Genomic DNA, 22,840 nt, shown 5'->3' on the forward strand with positions numbered 1-22,840 from the left:
CCAACTCTCTCTCGAAAAATATAAAAAGAAGCAGAAAGAGATGCTTTCGTAGTAGATTGGTTTTGTCTCGGACAGTTTGGCTCCCACTACAGCCTTCAGATGGTGGCAGGGGAGTCCCCGCTGGAGGGCCTGACCCTCCCCAAGCCCACCCTCTCCAGACTCCACCCTCAAAAGCTCCAGGTGTTTCCCGACCCAGAGATGGCAACCTTGACCAGGAGGCCAATGCTAACGGGGAGGAGGGGGGAGATTCCAGTGGAGGGGAACCCAAGCAGAAAGGGTTAAAACCCTCCGATCCCAATTCCATTGGGAAGACCCTCGGGAGTCCTAGAAAACCACCCACAGGTGGACAATCCGAAGATCCACTGGGCAAAACGCCACTGACCCAAAATACTTGGCAGGCAGCAGAAGAAGTGGGGCCATGTTAAGGACCCCTGCGTTGTGGCGTTGTGGCGTTGTGGCGTTGTGGCGTTGTCCATCAGGATTGGTGCACGGCCTGCTTTCGTTTGTATCCTGGTCACTTCAAAGGCATATGGAGAAGTTCTTATTTGCATTCCAACTCCGAGGTGACACCCTTTCTGACACCCTTTCTGACTCCCTGCTCCTCCTCCACATGCAGCCAGCTGGGTGACCTTGGGCGTGTCACAGCCCTGATAGTGCTGCTCTGACCAAGCAGTTCTCTCAGAACTCTCTCAGACCCACCTACCTCACAAGGTGTCTGTTGTGGGGAGAGGAAAAGGAAGGGGATTGTGAGCCACTTTGAGACTCCTTTCGGGCAGTGAAAAGCGGGGTATAAAACCAACTCTTGTTCTTCTAGTGGGTGAGGGTGGGTGGGTGGGTTTTGCGGGGGTTGTATTTTGAAACTGATGTCAGCCACCACAAGCTGCCTGCTTTGGGAGTGGTGGTCAACAAATATAATAAACTAAAGTAAAAGTGCCCATTGAAGTTAAGCTATAAGTGAGAAATACTTATATTCCCTCTGTGTATTATTGAGTCGTTTGGATTCTAAAGGGGAGGAGCTCAGAATTACCTTTTTCTTCCTTCCCTTTCTTGATGTAAGAATGTGAGTCATTTGGGGGTTTTATTAGTGAGGGATACAAAAGGAATGTGGGCCCTTGACTCTTAACAGGAGAAAACCCAGGCCAATTCCTTATTTCTGAACAATCACAATATAAATGCTGGCTCCCTTTTGTATATTTTACCTGGAAAAATGTGGATGTTTCTTTTTTCAATGAAAAGAGGACAGAGAGAGACCCTTCCCAAAAGAAAACCAGAGAATCCTTTCCCCTCTTAATAACTACAAGGACCAGGTGGGCCTGCACTGGAAAGCTCTCGCCTTGAATACATTTTTGTTGGCCTTCAAGGTGCCATTGGGCTCAAATCTTGTTGTGCAAAGGCAAAAATGCAACATGTTGGTCCTGTTTATTTAAAATCAGAGATCCTGCTCAGTTCTGCAACAATACGGCCGGACAAAAACAAACCGTTGGGAGAATCAGAAAAAGATTCTTTTTTTAAAAGGCTGCAGAGAGTCCGTGCCAGTAGGAGAGGCCGCTATGTGGCTCATTTCCCTTTTGATTTACCAACCCAGACTTTTGTCTCCCTGTGGTGAGCTCTGCCTTGCGTGATTCATTACAAACACGAACTTCTAAACAAATCGCAACATGCCCAGCCTTCCACGGGCTGCCGGATTGCATGAACTGACTCCGAGGCAGGCTGAAGGCAGAGGGGGATGCGAGGAAAGCCCAGGAGGGGACGGACGGGGCAACCGAGGCATTTGTTGCTTTGCTGATGCTGGTGCATCCCCCAGCCTGAACTGGCGTATTTCCGAACACATTTCAAGCTCAGAGGCACCTTTGAGACCATCAAAGTTCTATGCAAGGCACATGAGGCCTACTGGGTGACCTTGAGCTAGTCCCAGTTCTCTCAGAGCTCTCTCAGCCCCACTGACCTCACAAGGTCCCTGTTGCAGGGAAAGGAAGGGAAAGGCAGAGCCAGGTCCAAAGAGTCATGCGCACGCACTGAGAAAGCAAGCCGTTGAGCGCATGGAAAGGCTTACTTTGGGTGTTTACTGTACGCATGACCCATTGTGTGTGTCTTGTTTGTCCTGGAAGATTTCTGGCAATTCTCCCCTGAGAAAAGGGCAAGGGCAAATCTTCTGGCTTCTAGAAGGACGGGGGAAGAGCTCACCATAGCGGTTCTCCATTTGCCAATGTTTTGCATCAAATGGCAGCCATCTAATGCTTCCAAGAGCCTTCCGCGGGATAAAAATGAGGTTTTATCGGTGGCTGGTTTGAAACAGGGCGGAACGGCCTGGCAAGAAACACAGGCAGCCATGTCAAGCTGCTTCCTACTGAATCGGGCCTGGTCACCCTGCTTCAGAAAGCGTCTGCCTGGCCCAAGGCCTCCATCCCTGACGCCTCCAGTTTAAAAGGTCCAGGCAGGAGGGGATGGGGAAGGCCTTGATCTGGGACCCGGACTCAGGGGCAGAGCCTCTGGTTGGCACGCAGAAGGTCCCAGGTTCAATCCCTGGCATCTCCAGTGAAAAGGACCGGGCAGGAGGGGATGGGAAAGACCTCAAGTTGAGACCTTGGAGAGCAGCTGCCAGTCAGAGCAGACAATTTCGCCCTTGATGGATAAAGGGACTGACACACGGGCCAGCTTTATGTTTTGATGTTGCGTATCCTTCAGAGAGGAGTCTAGACATGCCAGCCTCCAGGGGGGATCCCCTGGAATCACAACCCATCTCCCGATTAAAGAAGGCCTCTGGGGAGGGGGTGGTCTCTGTTGTCGTGTGAACTCCTGCTCTTGCAGTTTTCTCACCTGGCAGTTCACAGGGTTTTAAATTTCTTCACTTTGGTGCTGCCACCGAATGCGTCTCCTGAAAACCGTAGGTGTGAGCAGGTTTAATCAGGCGATGATATCTTTAAAAAAGAAGTTTTGAAATCACAAAAACCAGCGTTGCCTCCTGGAAGGAGCCTGGATTTGTTTTCCGGTGCCGCTTGTACCGCGGATTCTCCGCAAGTGGGGAAAAAGGGGAAGCAGAGCTCCCTGAGCCAGAAAAGTTGGGTAGGAATAACAGAAGGATGCCTCTGGCACTCCACAGAGCAGGGGTAGTCAAACTGCGGCCCTCCAGATGTCCATGGACTACAATTCCCAGGAGCCCCCTGCCAGCATTCGCTGGCAGGGGGCTCCTGGGAATTGTAGTCCATGGACATCTGGAGGGCCGCAGTTTGACTACCCCTGCCACAGAGAGTCTCTCCAAACATCAGTCCTGTTTGTCAAGTTAAACTCTCTAACTTCTTTTTCCTCCAAGTCTCTGAGAGTGTCGGGGACTTTGCCAAAGAGCAGAGGCCCTTCCGAGGAGGGCACAGGGCTATTTCGAAAGTGCGCCCCTCTTTGAGTGTTTGGGAGCACGTGGGCTTGCCAGGGCCATCAGGCCAACCCCAGGCACAAGAAACTCTTTCTCCCTCGGGTGGGAACCAGCGTCCGGACCCCAAGCCTGCGCAAGAGCCATCCAGCCGGCGGTGGATGCTTTGGTGGGTCTCCAGAGGCCCTTCTCTGTTCCAGACATGTGTGCTTTGAGAGGGAAAAGCCTGCTGCCAGGATGTCTAACGCCTTCTCCCAACAACATCCGACGGGGCCGCATTATCAAACCTTGCCGGGACTTATCAACAGACCTAGTTAAACAAACTTGCGTTTATCTGGGGAAGGCAGGGAGGGAAGGGGGGAGCCGTATCAATGGCGCTCAGGGAGGAAAAGCTCTCCGGCACCAGGCAAATCTCTCCCTGGCATGGGAACGGGACAGCCGGCCGGCCTTCCACAAAAGGCCGCCGTCAGGGGAAGGCAGGGGGCGAAAGAGCCGGCTGGGAAAAGAAGCGCTCTGAGTTCACGTCCGACGGCTGCGGTGGGGTCACCCGTGAACCCACGAGGCTGCCTGGGACCGAATGGGGCCATCTGCCCCTCAGGGTCTGTCACGTCTACGCAGACTGGCAGGGCCTCTCCAGAGTCTCTTTCATATCACCCACTCCCTGATTCTTGACCCGGAGCTGCCGGGGACTGAACTCAACAGGAAGCTGCAGCCAATGGAACCTCCCAGGTGTAAGAGTTTGGCCCCTGCATTAGCTGCAGTCAGTCTCCCTATGGCTAAAGCACCAGGCGTGCCCCTAGAGACCTGCAGCATCCCTCCACGCCATTCCTGGTTCTCGCAGCATGTTTTTAGTAAGTGGGTGGAGCCAGATGGGCCTTTTGCCGAGCAAAGATTCTGATTGGCCGCCGTGGATTTGATTGGCATTCAATGCTATTGAAGGTATTGAGTGTGTCAGTTTGTGATTTGATTGGCTCTGCAGATTTTTTGAAATGTTGCTTTGGCAGCAGATGTTACCATGCTTCACTGTGACACTGAAGGCCATTTTGTGGCTGGCTCCGCCCCTTGCAGCAGCCATTTTGCATCTGCATCCAATCATTCTGTGTCAGATGTCCAGAGGTGCCAACGGCTCCAACGGCTCCAAAAAATTGGAGTCGCTTGCGCTAACGGGCAAAGCAGCCCATATCTCTGGCCCCGAATAACTTTGGGGGCAACGCTGGGTTTTATAGGCAAGGCGCTTTCCGTCTCTCCCTCCTCCTTGGGAGGCATATTTCAAGATGGGGGGGAAAGGAGAGATTCAGGGTTTGCTATTTTGCTTTTTGTTTTTAAACGGAAAAGTTTTCAAATGGTTATAGCAAACTGCCTTGAACTAGGAGGAGAAGCCAGGACAGAAACATTTAAATAAACACATAAATAAATATATTTTGGTGGAAATAAATTCACACTTCTCACTACCCGATGGAGTCTCAAGTGCTTTACAATGGCCTACCTATCCTCTCCCCACAACAGACACCCTGTAAGGTAGGTGGGACTGAGAGAGCTCTGAAAGAACTGGGACTGGCCAAAGCTGGCTGGCTGCGGAAGAATGAGGGGATCCAACCCAGTTCTCCATATTAAAGACAGCCACTCTGAACCAGGATGCCACGCTGGCTCTGGAGCAGAAGAAATTAACAAAAAACTAAGATGAGCTGTCCTTGGTCCAGAATCAGTGGGTCTATTTTGATGTGGAAAATGCACAACCCAGGGTGTGTGTCTTTTTGTGCATTGCTGACTTTTTTGTTCTGAGAATTGGTAGGCACATCTGGATATGTTGTGGTTAAGCTCATTCTCCTCACAAGATTGTTGTGAAGATAAAACGGAGGACAGGAGAACAATGTAAGCTGCTTTGGGCCCCCAGGAAGAGAAAGTCAGGGTATAAATGGAATTAATAATTATCATTATCATTATAATAATTATTAGTAACAAGAACAACAGTCAGTGAACCAGGACAGCCCTAGCAAAAATTGGGAAAGGCTTAAAGGTGCCCTGGGGATCATGTTGGGGAAATCCATCAAAACCAGGGGTAGTCAAACTGCGGCCCTCCAGATGTCCATGGACTACAATTCCCAGGAATTGGGAATTCCTGGGAATTGTAGTCCATGGACATCTGGAGGGCCGCAGTTTGACTACCCCTGATCAAAACCTTTGCATTTGCAAAGGACAGAGAAGGCAGGGAGGGTTTTTGTAGCACGTGCAAACCCTCGGAGGGGAGGGCTGTATCCATGTTTTGGATCGCGTGTTTTAATTGCAGGCCTTCTGCGATTCTTCCTCCCGGCTCAGTCCTGTCTCCCCTCAGTCGCTGACCTCTCCAGGCGGGCTGCGAGGGTGTCCAAGCGAGCGGACAGACTCCGGACTTTGGGCCGCCCCTAAAGGTCTTTGTCCTGTCTCAGCCCCTCGACTGTCAAAACAGCTTGGCCAGGGAGATAAGAGGGCTCCAGATATGAAGAGGCTCCTTCCGGCGACCGGCCGCCTATCTCCAAGAAGCTCTTTGTCTGGCAAGGGGGACACACGCATGGAGACCGAAAGCGGGCCCCTTCCAAACACACCGCCAGAAATACGCTGAACCCCTCCTGACCTCTAGATTTCTTTCTTTTTTAAGTAGCCAGAAATGTTCACAGGGTTGTTTTCCAAGGGTGGCTGAGATTGACTCCCACTGGCCATGCAGGAAAATGTGTGTTTTCTGGCCTGGTTTATCGGATTCTCAGGGCTTTTCCTGCCTTCTCCCCACCTCCCCATTCCCCCCCAACCCTTCCCGGCCGCCTTGGGATCTCTGGAGCCGCCTCCCGAATTGAATTAATCAGAGGCTTTGGACTTGGCCCAAACCTGCCCACATAGATACACGAGAGGAAATAAGATTATAAAGGGATGTGATTCGTTTGGTAAGTTTCCCCTTTTCAATTACTGAGCTCTTCCTTTGGGGGGGGGGATCATCTCCAGAACCGGAAACGGACAGCAATTTGTTTCCTCTGTGTGTGTCCTTCAGCCAGTCAGCTTGGCCTTGCCTACCTTGCAGGGTCCTTGTGAGAAGAAGAGGGCAAGCTGAATCTTTCAGACCATTTCAGTCTTTCCAATCTGTTCTAGCTCAGCGATAGCAGCTTTGCCCCTGACCCCATGGGTGCCCTTTGATGCATTTCCCTTTGGGGTCATGGGAGGGGGCTGCTACAACTGGTGGGAAATCCTGGGGGGGGGGATAAACAACCCCCCTCCCTGTTTTATTTCCAGGAACAGTCTTACCTAAATTGAAGCTTACCTGTTCTCTTTGTTGAATATCGGCCCTTCCTCTTCCGGGATTTTTAATATCTGCCCCTTTTGAGGGCCTGCATTTCGTGTGGCTTCAGGGGGCGGGGGGAAGATGAATTCTGTTGATTTGACGCAAATTACACGCTGGGTATTTTGGGACTAGGCGGTGGAGTTTGATGGCTTCTTGTTGGTTTGGCACAAGAGCCGCCAAATCACAAAAATATGCATTTGATTATAACGTGGACGGACCAGTGATGTGGGCCAGAGGAGTGAGGGCAGGGGGGTTGGGGGGAGAGGTGGATTTATTTTAATCTTAGCTGGGCAAGCAAAATAATCATTTAACCTCTTCTGGTTGAATTTTTATATCTTATGAATGGAAATTTGGCCTTTTACTGAATCTTGTTTTCTCAACCATATATACCCGTCCCAAAACTTCCGGGTAAGGGGACTGATTCATTCCTGGCACTGCTAGCTAACCTTCAGACCCATCAGCTGGTTGTGGTCCCCGTCCCCCCCCCCCAATCAGCTCAAAAGACTAGCTTTGCCCGGCTGCCTGCGTCCGAGTTGTGTTTGTGTATTCAGCAGAGGTCCCTCTTATGGCCAGCCTCTCCTGACGCCGGACTCTTCCTGTTTAGGATTCTGACTTCTGGCTCCCCCTCCCTTTTGTTTTTCGTTTCCCCTTTTCCTTCCCCGTTGTTTCCCGTTTTATTCCCCGTCAGACAGGGAATCCGCCTGCCGTGGCCCCAGGGGCTGCTCTCCCCCCCTGAATCTTGCCCGGCTTCCAATCCTGCACCCGTTTCCCATAACGCCAGTTAAAGAGTCTTTGCACCTTCTAGACCAGGGGTAGTCAAACTGCGGCCCTCCAGATGTCCATGGACTACAATTCCCAGAAGCCCCTGCCAGCATTCGCTGGCAGGGGCTCCTGGGAATTGTAGTCCATGGACATCTGGAGGGCCGCAGTTTGACTACCCCTGTTCTAGACTCTTTGGGAACCCCCCCCTCTCCTTTTGACCCAAAGTTGTTTCTCTGCACAATCAAACAATGTTATGCTTTTAAGCATCTTGGTGCTGCATTCCCTTTGCATATTTAAACTTTGCCAACATAACCGGGCAGAGTTTCCAAGAAGAACCACTGTTCTCTCAGAGCTCTCTCAGCCCCACCTACCTCGCAGGGTGTCTGTTGTGGGGAGAAGAAGGGAAAGATGTTTGTAAGCCACTTGGAGGCTCTTTTGGCTAGCAAAAAGCGGTGTCTAAGAATTGGAGGTTGGCAACTCAACTGCGCTGGGCTGATTCTTAAGTGGTCCCAGATTCCCCCCCCAATCACTCCCCCCCCTCACCATTCAGGCTTGCCTGAGGCACTCAAATCCTGCCAGCGCATGGACTGGACTGGACTGGACAAGTCCCCCTGGTCTGGGCAGATGGGAGGGACACGAATGCGAATCGAGCTTGACCCCATCAGATTCTCAGAAAAGAGCCCCGGTCCTTTTCCAGGTCTCCGAATGCTTCAGGGGCCAAGATTCTTGCCCCCTGAAAAAGGTCAGCCGGAGCATTTGTCTCGGGGGGCACGGAGAAAGCATTTCCCGCCACCAAAGTGTAAATTGTTCTTCAAGCAAAGGTTTGGCATTCAGGAGCCTGCCCATTCGGTGGCGTGCCAAGTGGAAACTTTCTGGCAACCGGGCCGTACAAACCAACACGTGGGAAGGAAGGAGAAGAGAGGGCCCCGAGGAGTGGCGGGAGTCGGCTGGAGAGGCCAGCCTAGCTCAATCCCACTGGACCTTGGCTAGCATTTGGATGGGAGGCCCCCAAGGAAGCCGGCCAGCTCTGAACCTGTCTGGCCTTGGAAGCCCTACGGCAGGGGTGGCCACACTGTGGCTCTCCAGAGGCCCATGGACTACAGTTCCCATGAGCCCCTGCCAGCAAAAACCAGAAGCAGGGGCTGTCTAGGGGAGGGGTCTATCTCGGAACCATCTCCAGAAAGTTTTGCCCCTCCAGGCTCCAAAAGAACGACCCCAAAGGCTGCCCTGCAAGCTGGAGAAAAGTGGGTTTTTTAAATACCCCACTTTTCACTTACCTGAAGGTGTCCCCAGGTGGCTTACAAACCCCTGTCCCCACAAGAGACACCCTGTGAGGCAGGTGGGGATGAGGGAGCTCTGAAAGAACTGTGACTGGCCCAAGGTCACCCAGCTGGCGGCATGTGGAGGAATGGAGGCTCAAACCCATTTCTCCAGGGGGCTGCCCAGGCTGGTGCTCCAACTCCTAGCCCTGAAAGGGGGTCGCAGGCAGGAAGGGTGCTGGCTGGCTGGCTGGGTTGCTTGCTTGCTTGCCTTTCCCCGTGGAAGTCCAGGCCGACAGACCTGAGCTGCAGTGCTGGACCAGGGGCCTCTTGGGGACCTTACAAGGTATGTGACCGCAGGCCCAGCCTATCTGCCGCGACATTCCACCGAGGCCGGCCTTTGCCGGGGTTAAAATGGGAGCCGTCCGGCCAAACCAGACAGACGCCGGCCCTCTTCGTCAAGCTGACCAGCCACCGATAAGGCTCGTTGTCCCCTCCCACCCTCCCACCCACCCAAGTCACCCTCTTTTCACATCGCTCTCCTCCCCCCACCAGGGCTGGTTTCTGGCCGCACTTTCTGGAATATAATCTCTTGCTCACGTCAAATCAGCCAGATCCTGGGGGGGGGAGGGAGAAATCCCCTATCTGCCCCTCGCTGGAGCCCCTGTGGGCTTATCTTCCCGGAATTAAGGGTTTCTCCCGCAGCAAAGAGACGAGTAAAGTCGGGGCAGGTATTTTTAACTTCGTAGACAAGCTGTGAAGTGTTCTGGTCTCCCAGATCTGGGAAGCAATGGTGCCCACCCACGGAAGGGGCTTCCCCCAGCTCAAGGGTGGCAAAAACCTGGAGATTTTGGGGGTGGAAATGAGGAGGGGGCTGTAACGCTGTAGAGTCCATCTTCCAAAACTGTCCTTTTCTCCAGGCGAACAGATCTCTGTTGCCTAAAGAGTTGTTGTGATCCCTGGAGATCTCCTGCCCCTACCTGGAGGTTGGCAACCCTAGCCTTCTGCCCCTGGCTTCCCTTTGTCTCTTTAGAGCAGTGGGGGCTCTGCAAGAGCAGCTCCTTTCCCTCTGCAGGGAGCACCTGTCTCCAGGTGGGGAATGCCCAGGACTACACAGGGAAGTAGAGTCGGGGGGGGGGGCTTGAAGCAGCAGGATAAAGTTGCAGAGTTTTGTTCAAGGTATAAACCTGGTTTGCCAGAACCACGGAGTCTCCAAAGAGTTTTTGGCAATTGCTGGCACTACTCCTGTTATTCCTGGGTAATTCAAGGAATCATCAGGAACTCTTTGCCCAGGATTTCTTGCTTTTAAATTTTTCCCACCTAATTTGCAATGATATTCTGCTAGATTTAGCCTGAGCGTCACCGTATTAGTGGGACTGGAGCATCCGTGGGCTTTCGCCACTGCCGGATGAAGAGTTCTGTGTAACTTGGAAGGTTGTATTCCATTAAGGGGCGGGTCTATGTTCTGTATCTCATGCTTTCATTGGCTGCAGCCAGATCGGAACCGTGTCCCTGCTTTTAGGACCACAGGACAAACGAGAATGCATTTCTGACTCTCTGGAGCAGCCTGCCTTTCCTCTTTTCTTTCCTTTGCGAACAAAGCAAAACAAAAGCTTTTCCTCTGTTTGTTATTGTTGCTCTCTCAATAGACAGCCTGCTTGCCAGCGACTTTGGGCTGAAATCAGCAGATAAGATAAATTGCGGGGAGGGTGGGTGTGAAAATCCCAATCGGGACAGGTCTTGAGGTTATCTGCAAGGATCTCAGTGGGTGATCAGGCCGCCTGCACTGTCTATACCCAGATTTCGCAACGCCCTTCGGGCTGTCCGTTATTCACCTGCGCCGTTCCGTGCCACTGAACATGGCGAGAGCCAAGAGAATGGGTCATTTGGGAAGAGGAGTAGACCAGTTATGAAACGGTTGCCAGCTTTGGTTTGGGAGCCCCCTGGAGATCTGGGGCTGGAGCCTGGGGAGGAAAGATATGACTTCTGAGAGCCCCACAGTCCCCACCTGCCGTTCCCTCCTGAGTCCAGCGGGCTGGTCCTGGAGACCTCTGGAGCAGGCCAGAGATTTAGGGCCAGGCTAGAATCTCAGTGGCCTTCTGGGTCAATCACGACATGAGGGCCGCCTCCAAAGCCAAGCGGAGAAAGGACGCAAAGTGGCGACCGGTTTCCGCCACCAGAAGTTGCTTCAAGGAATCCCACAAACAAAGAGCCGTCGGAGGTTTCGTTTCCCTTGATCTCTTGGGGCTCCTGCTTTGAATGGAGCCGTCCGGGAGCCTCTGTGAATGGCCGTTTCGGGTTTGCAAACAAACCTAAAATAGAAAAGAGGGTCTTCCAGGAGGAAGCTCCTTTCGGCCGATGGGACTGCAGGGGGGGGAGGGGGGACATTCTTCCAGCCTTCATTTGTGGGGCTCTCTCTGTGTCCCATCTCAGCTCTGCTTCCAGATGGTCTCCGGGGCCCGGATTCCCTCCTATTGTGAGCGGGATCTTTTGGAAATGACCTCCAGCTGTTTTCGGTGACTGGCGACTCACGGGCAGAGTGACCAACCCAGACTGTCTCCATCCTTTGGGCCAGCTCTGTTGGCTAAACAAAGAATCAGCACTGCTGCTGCTGCTGGGGGAAAAAAAATCTTAACAGATGGGCCTGGGGTGGGCAAACCGAAGGGTGGAGGTCGATAAAAGCCACCAGGTGTTTGCTTTCTTTTCCGTCACCTGACTGAGCTGCCTGCAGCATGCCCAACACTCTTCTTGCGTTGACTCCAGAGCTGCAGGGTTACCAACCTCCAGGATGGGCCTGGAGTCATCCTGTGGTTCCCTGGTGACAGAGAGCCTCTCCCTGGAGGAAATGCCAGCTTTAGGGCCTTGTTTGGAGGCTCAGGGCATTTTCTTCAATTTATCCTCACAGTAACCCTGGAAGTAAGTGGGGCATGGGGAGGGGGGGCGGGGTCATTGTCCCACAGTCATAGTTAAATCCGTGGGTTCAGAGGTGACACGGACCACGGTAGTGATTTGAACTCCTAAACCAGGGGTAGTCAAACTGCGGCCCTCCAGATCTCCATGGACTACAATTCCCACGAGCCCCTGCCAGCAAATGCTGGCAGGGGCTCGTGGGAATTGTAGTCCATGGAGATCTGGAGGGCCGCAGTTTGACTACCCCTGTCCTAAACCATGGCACTAGTCCATGAAACCTGATGTAAGAATTTGTCTTTGATTTTGATATTGATTTCATTGACGTACCGCCGTCCCCTGTGGCTGGCATGCCGGGACACCTGCCCTGGTGACCTTGTCAGGTGTTCTCTCCTCCTCCCCTTGCTGGGGACGTGCCCCGTGGCCTTTGGAGACGGCTAAGAGCTACGCTGCTGCAGAAAATATTTACTGAGCTGGTACAAGGGCCTCTCTGCCAGAGTGGCTGGCGTCGGCTCTGAAATGTCCCAGACGCCGGCCTCTTCAGCCCGGGGCCGCCACGACGGAACCTCTTGCCCCAGGCGGCAGATAGAGAGGAGAGAGAGGCGGAGAGGAGAAGTCGCCGGGCCAGCTGGTCTGCTTTGTGTTTTCCAAGGGAGGGAAACGGTTGTCTGTGTGTGTCTCTGTGTGTCTGTGTGTGTGTTTTCAAGCAAACCTCCTTTCACTCGCTCTGACCTGCTCCTCTAAGCAAATTCCGGCATAACGCATGAATAAGCTTTTGCATTAGAGGAAAGGGGAACTTTCCTGCAAGGGATGAAATGAATTTTTGGGCAGGGGGAGGATCATTCTTGCAGCTTGCAGTCACTTGTCAAAAGTGGGGTTCACGTTCTAATTTGAGCCCCTCCCCCAGACATTGCAGTTCTGGTTCTGCCTGAGTTTAGGAGCAGCGTCACCCAAGCCTGCCCAATTACATGGGGATGCGGAGATGGGCCCCAATGGAGCCACTGGGCATGACCCCCAAGTTTGCAGGCTCTGGGTCAGCATGCCTGGAGGGGGGCAGAGGTGCCCCGTCCCAAGAGGCATGTCCCAGACTTCCGTGTTTTCTGCTTGGAAGAAAACGGCTCCGTGCCTTTTTGACTTCTTCTCAGTGTGGGTCTATTTTTTGCGTGAAGGCCTGTGTTTCCATTTCTTGGCGGTCCAGCTGCACCCCCCAAAAGTCCAGCCCTCCCGGTGGAAAGTACAGTCCAATCGCAGCCGACCCAGAGGGGCTTTCCAGGCAAGAGGCATTTATTTTTATTGTTTTATTTTTATATTTAGAGCTGGTTTTGCCATTGCCTGCCTCGAGAGCCAGCGTGATGTCGTGGTTTGCAAGCCGCTTTGTTTCGGGACCCTTGTTGACCTCTGGGTGTCACTCTGGTGCCAAAGAAGCAGCCGGTGGCCTCCCAGCCAAATTCTCTCCGGGGCTGACCCAGTTCGGATGAGATTGGGCAACCTCTATGTTGCGTATCTCAGGGATCCGAAGGCGTCTTGTGATTAAGAGCGTAAGTGGGCTCTGGATCCATCAAGGCTGAACTCTCCAGAGAAACTCGGATGACTAAACCAGGGGTAGTCAAACTGCGGCCCTCCAGATGTCCATGGACTACAATTCCCAGGAGCCCCCTGCCAGCGTTCGCTGGCAGGGGGCTCCTGGGAATTGTAGTCCATGGACATCTGGAGGGCCGCAGTTTGACTACCCCTGGACTAAACTATCCTTCTTTGGTGACATCACGAGAAGGCGAGAGTCACCGGAAACGACAATAAGGCCGGGAAAGCCACGGCCCTCCTTTTAGGGGACCGGAGCAGCTTGCGAATGTCCGGGCAGGACTTTGTTGGTGGGTCACCGTGAATCGGAAGCGGATCGCCGGCACGTGACACCCCCACCGATCTCCCAAATGCACGGGGCTCTGTGTTATGTTTTCGCCCTCGGGCCCTTCTCATTGTTCTCCTTAGTTCTTCTGCTGGTGGAATTCTGAATTCTTAAAACAGTTAGGCGACAACATGGCATAAAAATAATCTATCTGCTCACCTTCCTCCTAGTGGACAGTCATAACAACCCCGATAGCCATCAAAGCATAGCCTGAAAAATAGATGGTGCCTCTTATTCACGGTGCCGGCTGTCATTGATCCGACAGAGGCTCCGGCCTGGCTTGCGAGGGGTGCTGCTGCTGCTCCTGCACCTTCCGGTAGAGCCTCTGTCTGAAGGGCTCCTTCGTACCCACAAATGAAACTGGGCTTGTGCAGCACTTAAAACTTCTCACTAAAAACGGGCACCGTGTTCTTTGTGACAACAATCCCCACCTGCACGGCTACCTGCAATTGTAGCTGGGCAGTCTGGAGACTGTGGGCGCTTCAGGGTGCCCGGAGAACCACTGGCTTGAGGCAGGCGATTAACCGGCTCATGGGAGGCTGCCTGTTGCCTCTCTGCCCGTGCATCCCTTTATGCCAGCTTTGCTTGGACTGGCCAACGGGACTCGGGTGCAATCCTTCCCTTGGACATAGCTAGCGCGTGCACCCACCCGAGCTTGGAGGAGGAGCCCGAGTGGACTAACTTCCGAGTAGACCCGCGCCTCCGCCCCCCGCTTCTCCCCCCATTAAGAACAGCGGCCGGGGAGGGGCGGGGAAAGGCGGCATGAATGCTGCCGCCGGGATCCAATCAGAGCCGCAGAATGTCTTTCATTCACAGACAATCAGCGAGCGCGGACAGGTCGCCCCAGCTCTTCAGCCAGGCCAATCAGCGCCCCGGGGGGCGGGGTCCCCTTTCGGCTCGTAACCAATCGGGGCTTTCGGAGACTGAACTTTTGCTACCCTAAACAAGTTGCTACATCCAGCGGTGGGCGTGGCCCGGCCGAGCGAAGTACGCCTTAACTCTTCGCCAGCCGGGCTGCGAGTGGTTGCCAACTCCTTCCCTGGCCCTTGCGCCTGCGCACGGGACGGCAACGTTACCTGCCGTCATCACCTCCATGTTGTTACCTCCATGCCCGGGAAGAATTCGCCAGCTCCCTTTGTGCTGGTCACTCTCTGAGCCCTTCCCTAGGGCTGCCAACTCTGGGTTTGGAGATACCTGGAGACTTTGGGGGTGGAGGCAGGATAAGGGCGCGGAGGGGGGGAGGACCCCCATGGAGTTTATTGCTGTGGAGTTCTCCAGGGGAGCTCTGGAAAGGAGGTATAAATCCAGGGGATCCCCAAGTCCCACCTGGAGACTGGCATCCCTGGATGGGCCTGATTCTATGTCAAGCAACTTTGTGTGTTCATGCGTGCATTCATGTGCAGTGTACACTAGGCGTTGTTGTTTTAATGCACATCGAGACTTTCTTGTGTTACCCTTCCAGATCTAGCAGCTGGCCAGCTCCACATTTGTCCCAGTCCAGGTCCTTGGTGTCACTCCATGCTTCCCTTGGATCCAGCAGAGCCAGTGTGGCATAGTGGTTATGTGTGTTGGGCTCATTTCTGGGGGCTCTCCCTGCTCTGGTGCCCCCAGGGGGGCTTGATCAGAGAGCCCTGCCATGTAATCTGGAAACAGTTTAAGGACTGTGGATTTGCAGACTGAGTTTACTAGTAAGCGAAGAACTAAAATGATTTTTAAAATAGTTGTTTTTGCCCTCCACCAAAGCAAACACACTCCTTCCGGGATGACCCAACTATGGGCATTTTGTAGGGCACCAGCAGTGGAGCTGGGCCTTCACAAAATTGGAGTTTTATCAAATGTGCCCTTTGATTTCAGCTGTCTTTTTGTTTAGGATGCCCTTTCTGGAAATGAGATGTTGTGGATGTCCTAAAGATGGCAAGTCTATATTTACCGGCTGGAACGAGCCGAGTGGCTCTACCAGACCTTTGCCAGGGGCAGGCTGAGTGGCATTTCCTAAACGAGACCTGTGATGTTTATTCCCTCCTGAGTTCTGGCTACATCCGAAAGGTTCAGAAGCGAGGAAGGAGGCTCTTGTCGAAGGAATTGCCCACCGTGTACTGCAGGGTGTTCTAAAGCAAAGAGTGACTTGCCAGAGTAAACATCTGGCCCCTTGGGTCTCTTGCCCAGCTAAGGGGGCTTCTTCCTGGCGTCACCTTGGGCGTTGCTGGGTTTGCAGGTCAACACAGGGTGCTGCCTTAGACGGAATCAGACCCCGGGTCCTTCAAGGCCAGTCTTATCTGCTCAGACTGGCAACTGTTCTCCAGGGTCTCCGGCAGAGGCCTTTCCTGGTCACCCACTGCTTGACCCTTTTTACAGGACATGGCGGGGATAGAACCTGGGACCTTCTGTGTGCCAACTACCAAGCAGGGGCTATTATGAGAGTGCAGGACCATTTTACCACCCAGGCCTTCTTCCAAAGCGGCTCCGACAGACAGCCAGTCTATCTTCTGGGAAGGAAGGGGTCCTTCTCCCGGGACAGGCAGGGCCTTGGGACTTCTGCGTCTGAACGCAGGGCTAGAGTTGATCGGGTAGAGAAATGCCCCAAATGACAACCCTGGTGATTAGATCACACCCGGGTAGTTGGCCGTATTGGTCTCAGGCAACAGGACAAAGTCTGAGTCCACCTTTGAGACTGACTGAGTGTCATTCGGGGTAGAAGATCTTGTGCGCATGCACATTCTTTAAGATCAACCAAGTTTAATTTTTGGCAGGAGCTTTTGGGTGCAGGCACTCTTCTTTTAAGACTGGCCAGGTTTAATTGGGGGCATAGACTAGGATATGCAAGCACCCCAAAACTTAACAAAACTTGGTTGCTCTTGAAGGTGCCACCGTCCAGAAACTTTGTCCCAAACAAATCAGAGAATCACCCAAATTATAGCTCGAAGTCTTCCCACCCGCAGTGGGAAGAGAGGCTGCCAACCTCCCGGTGAGACGCTCCCTCTTCTCCGGGCGGGTGGGTGGGTGAGTGGATGGGGACGTCCCTCCCGGCGCCTCCCGGCCTGGAGTTGGCGCCAGCTCCCATGGGTCCCCTGCCTCCGGGGGCGGGGCGTGGGGCGGGGCTGGCCCGGGCGGCGTCCTGCCTCGCAGAGTTCCGAAACTCGAGCCCTTGTTTGCGCAACGCGCCGAGCCGCGCCGCGCCGCCAAAGTGTCTAGACGGGCACATGATGGGCGGGAGCCAATGACTCCGCCGCTCTCCTCGGGGGCCCCGCGGGCGGCGGCGGCGGCAGGGAGCAGCAGCAGCAGGAGCAGCACGGCGACGGCGACGAGCAGGAGCAGCAGCAGGAGGAGGGGGCCGGGGCCGCCGCCGCCGCCAACAAAAAGCAGCCCCAGCGCCGCCGAGCCAGGCGGGGGCGGACCGCGCCGCCGCCCCCTGCCGCCCCCCGCCACCGCCTGAGTCGCAGCGCAGCGCCGCGCAGCGCAGGAGGCCGGGCCGGGCCGGGCGGGCGGCGAGTGGGGAGCCCGATGCGGCGGCCAGGGCAGCTCGGCGGCCCGATGCGGCGCGCCTCCTGCTGCTGCTGCTGCCTGCCGGGGCTGGAGAAACTGCTGCTGCTGCTGCTGCTGCCGGCGCGGCGGCGGCGGGCGTGAGCGCGCCTCGAGCGCCGCATGTTCCGCTCCAAACGGGCCGGGCTGGTGCGGCGCCTGTGGCGGAGCCGGCTGGCGGGCGGCGAGGGGCCGGCGCGGAGCCGCGGCGCCGTCGAGGAGGAGCGGGGCATGGCCCGCGGCGGCGGCGGCGGAGAGGGCGAGGGCCGGCCCGAGGAGCCCGCCCAGGCGGCGCCGGCGGCGGCAGGGGAGGCGCAGGAGTCTTCGGCGGCGTCGAGCGAGGGCGCCGGGGCGCGGGTGAGCTGCTGCCTGTTCGGCGTCGAGCGGGAGTCCGACGGCGCCTCCCCCGACGGCTCCTCCGGTCCCGGGCGCGGCGGGCGGCTGTCGCTGCTGGAGCAGGAGCTGAAGGCGGCCACCTACGCGCTGCTCAAGCGCCTCAAGGAGCGCTCCCTCGACAGCCTGCTGGAAGCCGTCGAGTCCCGCGGAGGCCTGCCCGGCGGCTGCGTCCTGGTGCCCCGCGCCGAAGCCCGCCCCGCCGCCCCGCCGCACCTCCTGCTGGGCAAGCTCTTCCGCTGGCCGGACCTCCAGCACCCGGCCGAGCTCAAGCCCCTCTGCGAGTGCCGCAGCTTCGGCCGGCCCGACGCGCCCACCATGTGCTGCAACCCCTACCACTTCAGCAGGCTGTGCGGCCCAGGTGAGACGCGCCGTCGGGAGGGTGGCTGGCTGGGTGGCTGGGTGGGGAGGGAGGGAGCCTCCCTCGCCCGGGGCAGTGTACCCCGGAGCCCGCAGGGCGGGCAGGCAGCCCGAGCGCCGTCGGATCTTTGCGCGGATTCTCTAGAGTGTAGTGGCTGCTCTCGTGGGGCTGGCGCCCGGGCACCGGTACCGAAAGAAGCCCTCGGTTTTGGACAGAGGCTCTTTGCAGAGGGCAGATCTGCAGGAGAGATCCGCGTCTGAGCCCCGTTGCCCCTCGGCAGCCGACATGGTTTTGGGGGGCATCGGTTCCCGAGAAGCAACGTCCCGGATGAAGGACGCTTGGCCCTACCTTGCAAATCTTGTCCGTCGCCCAGGTGATTCAGGGGCCTCCCTTGTCTCATGAGCCTGGGAGCCCTCGGGTTGGACTGTGGCCGGGGGTGGGGGTCGGTCCCCCCCAATCCGGTCTTCTCATCCTGGATCTCGTGGGGCCACAGCAAAGGGCTCGGGCAGAGAGCTCCTGTCTGCTGTGGGAAGTGTGGGACATCAATAATTTGGGGAGAGCCAGTCTGAGCATAGGCGGAACATGCTGCGTGGGACGAGGGCGCATGGCCGGCAGGCCCTAGGTTGAGGCTTCTGGGACATCTGGAGCCAGGGATGTCCGTCTGACCTGATTTTGGCCCACACAGGTGTGGGGTGGGGGGCAGCACCCCACCGCCTCCCACAACCTGTTTCAATTGTGGCACGAGAGACCCAAGGAGATGGGCTGCAGTCTTTGAGGTTTGACTCGGACATGGGGGGAGGGGAATAGATTTGTTTCGGGGGTGCTGAAACCAGGGGCCAAATGGCCTGCAGAGAGACTGCAGACGTGGGGGACTGTGACCACCGCAGGCCAGATGGCCCCGTGAGAACTTCCTCTGCAGTCCAGGCGTGGATCTGAATCCATCTGTGCATGGGCCTTGTTGTCGGCCGTCGGACTTAGCGGGGCCTAGCCAGAGATGCTGGGGTGTGTTGCCCCTGCGCCCCAGCCCCTCCCGGAATATTTCCCAGCATTCTCCTGGAACAATTGGGGCCAACTTAAGATGAGTTCCAGGCCCTTCAAAGGCATCACCCTGCTTCCGGTCAGCCTGGAAGTCCGTGGGAAGGAGGCCGGAGGGAAGGGCAATTGGGAGGTGTGAGTAAAAACCTGAGCCTCTGTCTTGCACACCTGGGTGCACAAGAGGTCCTTGAGCTACAAAATCAAGCAGGGAGTTCCAGGGAGTTCAAACTGCTGTTGAATGTTCTCTAGGACCCTGGTCAGCTACCAGTCAGGACCCTTTGGGCAATGGGGGGAAAGGTGAAAGGCCAAAACTTCATGCCAGATTGGTTTTGGGGAGAGGGGAAGTTTGACCCCTCACTTCTGGCCAGCCCTGTGACTGCAGAGCCCCAGTTTTTGCCCCTACGTTGCCTCTAAGACATAGGTCTTGGGAAGTCTGAGCACCACAGGTATGGTGGAGGTGCAGAGCTGAGCAGAAGGTGCAGAGATTACTCAAGACCCCCCAGCCAAGCACTGGCAGTGGAACACCTTTGCTCCTATTTCCATTCCTGCTTTTTTTGGGAATAGATCACAGCTTCAATTAGGGAAAGTGGCTGGGGTCTTTTTATAGACGCAGTGTTAGATCTAGGTGCGCATGAGGGTGCCCATAGATTGTCAGGATTGACGGTTAAATTAAAAAAGAGCCTCGCTTCGTTTTACCCTTCTGTAGGATTGCGCAGCCGTGGTTGTGTAGGTCTGATGTCATGATGTCACATCCAGGATGGTGGTGGGGCGGGGTCTGGTCCCCATTGGCCCGGTCCGGCTGAAATTTGGCAGAAGATGCTGTGGATGTTTATGTACCGAAGCGCATTATGTGATTCTGTGCATGGGCCCTACTGGAGGGAAAGAAACCATCTCCTTAGAGCCCTTTCCTTGATGTTTTATGTGCGTGCGCATCACCAGTATGCGACGGGCATCCGTTGGTGAACCCGGGTGGACTCTGAGCCTGCAGTGTGCAGGGGAGCCCAGCGATGCTTCAAGGTGCTCGGTCATGTTTGGTACGTATCTGTATACGACAGCTTTCGCCTTGCATGAAACTTTGGGGGTCTTCAGGGTGTCCCTGGGCCCAAACTTTGTTCTGCTGCTTCAGTACCGACCCAGTGACTGACCTGAATTTATCCTGTTAGAGTTAAGGAAGACGTTTCCTCAGCTACTGAAGGAGTCGGCCTGTGGATTCCAGACCAAAATATTCCTCTAGGACAGAGGTTCTCAACCTTCCTGATGCCACGACCCTTTAATACAGTTCCTCAAGTTGTGGTGACCCCAACCACAAATTTATGCAAGGGTTCTTTCACAGAAATTAAACCGAAACTGGCCAATGGTGTGAAGATCCATTGTTCATGATTGTATATAAATTGGGTTTTTCAAGGGGGTTTCTCAGTTCAGCTCTGCCTCTTGTCCCACCATGCTGATCTCCGCTGCTCCAGACAGACGAACGCTCTATCTCAATCTACCCTGCAAGGCTGTTGTGTGCATGACCCCCCCCCCCCAGCCAAGCTGCTTGCCCTGCCCCAGGTTGAGAACCACTGCTGTATAGGATTCCTCTTGTGTAGGAACCCAGTATTTGTGTGTATTGGGGGGGGGGCATTGGGACTCTTAACTGCTGTTTTGCACAGCACCCGACAGGCAAGGAGTGAGCACCAGAGAATATATCCGGGTGGGTAGCCAAGTCGGCCTGAAGCAACAGAATGACATTCCAGTTCGGAGGCACCTCTGTTGGATTTAGGATGTCCCGGAACCTGAACAGAATATATTAAGCGGGACGGAATTCCCAGGGCTGCAGAGGTCACCGCGCATGACTTGTAAATGTTCCGACTTATTCCCTGAGCCACCTGGTTTCTGCAGCTTGTTTTGAAGAAAGCAGGGAGTCTTGGCCTGCGGGATTTGCACCCATGACCTGCATGTGCGCTTTGAAGGCAGGTGGTCAACATGGAACCCCAGGGGGGCAGGGAAGGGGTTGCAGGGTCCCCCCGGCGTGGAGGATAGGAGAGGGTAGCCCTTCCTTTGGACTTGAAGTTCTCCTTCAGCTGGACTCTTTTGAAGCTGCCTTAAAACACGTGGGGAAATATCTGAGAACTGGGGATATTTTTATCCAGGTCCACAGAGGAGTCTGTCACTTCCCACCCTGGTGCTTTGGTTTCAAAGGTATTTTCAGTTGTTCTGTGGATGGCTGAAGGAATGGTTGTTTTTAGCCGTGCTGAATAGCGGGAGAGGAAACCAAGCCCTGGTTTATGTCAATAAATAAGTGGGCCAAAGTACAGGGAAGATGCTAGGTTGGGTGTCAGGATCCTACCCTCCATTTTTGGCCCTGCATCAAGCGCAGGATGGTTCCCCCCTGCCCCCGCCCTCCTGTTCTGGGGTGTGCAGGTTTCCAAGCCCCCCCTCTTGAGCTCCTTTCAGTCACAGCTCACGTGGGAGACGGAAGAGGCAGGCTGCCTTGGCGATGGGGGTGGGAAAGAAAAGCCAAGGCAGCATTCTGTTGCTCCCCCCCCCCCAGCCCCTTAGGTATGCTGGCAGCCCCCTACGATCAGGGGGTCTACAGGTTTCCAACACCAGCTGTGTGAGAATTCATCCCAAATGCAGCCCTGCTCTTCTGTATCGATCCAAATGGGTCGCCATGCGGGTCCGAAGCGGCAGAACGAAATTTGGGCCCAGGGGCCCCTTGAAGACCACCAGCCCCTTATTCAAGGGACGAGCTCTTGTGTGCCCCCCGCACACTTCCTGGGGTGTAACTCAGGCGTGCACACGCACATGTATCTGAAGGGAGTGCGCATGCATGTAAAAGCTCATGCCTTGACTAGAACCTCATGTTCTCTTTCAACCATGAAGTTCCTGGCCCGGCCCCTGAACCTGCATAGAGAATCGCCTCCTTTTACCCCCTTGGTGTGGGTCAGTGGCCATCAGGAGGCAGCCCTGGACGTTTTGGGAAGGTGTCCAGGGAGAGTTTGGACCCAGGGACAGAAGGGCGTGTGTGTCTCAAGGGGAGGGGTGGCTCCCCCCAAGACCCACCCCTCCCCCTCCCACGAGGAGGTGGGCTGGCCCCCATTTCTGCCTACATTTTGGGAATAGCTGGTGTTCGCTGGAGCGTGCGGGAAGAATCCTCCCTCGCCTATGGAGACACCGTGGCCGCTTTCCTCCACTCCCACAACCAGCACTTCTCTTGTTGTTGTTGTTGTTGTTTGTTTGTTGTTGTTGTGCAAAGAGGCCTTGGAAAGAAAAGGAAAACCCAGAATGTGACTTTTCTCCCCCCCCCCCCACGCACACACTCTTCGAGTTCAGGAGCAAAAGGCCCCCGAGGGGTCTTGGATTCCAAAGAGCAGGCTGTGCAAAAGGTTTGGAGGTTCGGAGGTGCTGCCTTGATGCAGCCCTGCTTCCCTGGGTGCCTGCTTTGGGGGGGGGGGGAAGGGGGAGCCCCCTCCCAAAGAAACCTGCCAGAAGTTGCAGCTTCAAATGCAAGGTGTGGCTTTTGCAGCCCCTTTCTCTGTAACGGAGTCCATAAAATTGCCAGGGTTTCAGTTCAGGCCTGAGACGACACCACATTTTGGGGATGGGGGGAGAGAAAGGTCTCCAAAATGACGGATTTCTCGCAGCAGCAGAAGCAGCAGAAGTTGGGAATGAGAGAGAGAGGGGGGGGAGCAAGGCGCATGCACAACCCCCTTTGCTGTGGGCCTGGCACTCTCCCCTCTTCCGCCGCCGAGATCAGGTTCAGTGTTGTGCTTAAAAAGCAGGCGCCCCCCTCCCTCCCCCCTCCCTCCCCCCTTTCCTTAGGAGGTTCCCCCTCTTGCTCGTTCGTTCGGTGGAGAAGTGGTGATAATATGCAGTTTGCGCTCTGCTGGCGCCAGGCTGACTGCCCGGGAAACGAGACTCCCTTAAAGCCGCAGAGCCTCTTTCCAAGCCGCGGCCAGCCAGCCGGCGGGATTCTCCTGCGGGTCGCTCTCGGGTGCTGGGGGCTGTTTTTAAGCGCCAAAAGCACCCAAACCGGTTCCTCTCCTCC

At 55.4% G+C, this 22,840-nt stretch overlaps 1 protein-coding gene across 1 annotated transcript in view; it reads left to right on the forward strand.

Moving 5' to 3' along the window:
* The first annotated feature begins 16,967 nt into the window (after window positions 1–16,967).
* SMAD6 (SMAD family member 6) overlaps window positions 16,968–22,840 on the forward strand; it is a 38,358-nt gene continuing 32,485 nt past the window's right edge. The window contains exon 1 of the mRNA XM_077317311.1: window positions 16,968–17,775. Within this exon, the coding sequence (XP_077173426.1) occupies window positions 17,145–17,775 (631 nt within the window). The 5' untranslated portion in view covers window positions 16,968–17,144. The remainder of the gene's footprint in view (window positions 17,776–22,840) is intronic.

The sequence above is a fragment of the Paroedura picta genome, chromosome 18 (assembly GCF_049243985.1).
Source record: "Paroedura picta isolate Pp20150507F chromosome 18, Ppicta_v3.0, whole genome shotgun sequence".
NCBI lineage: Eukaryota > Metazoa > Chordata > Lepidosauria > Squamata > Gekkonidae > Paroedura > Paroedura picta.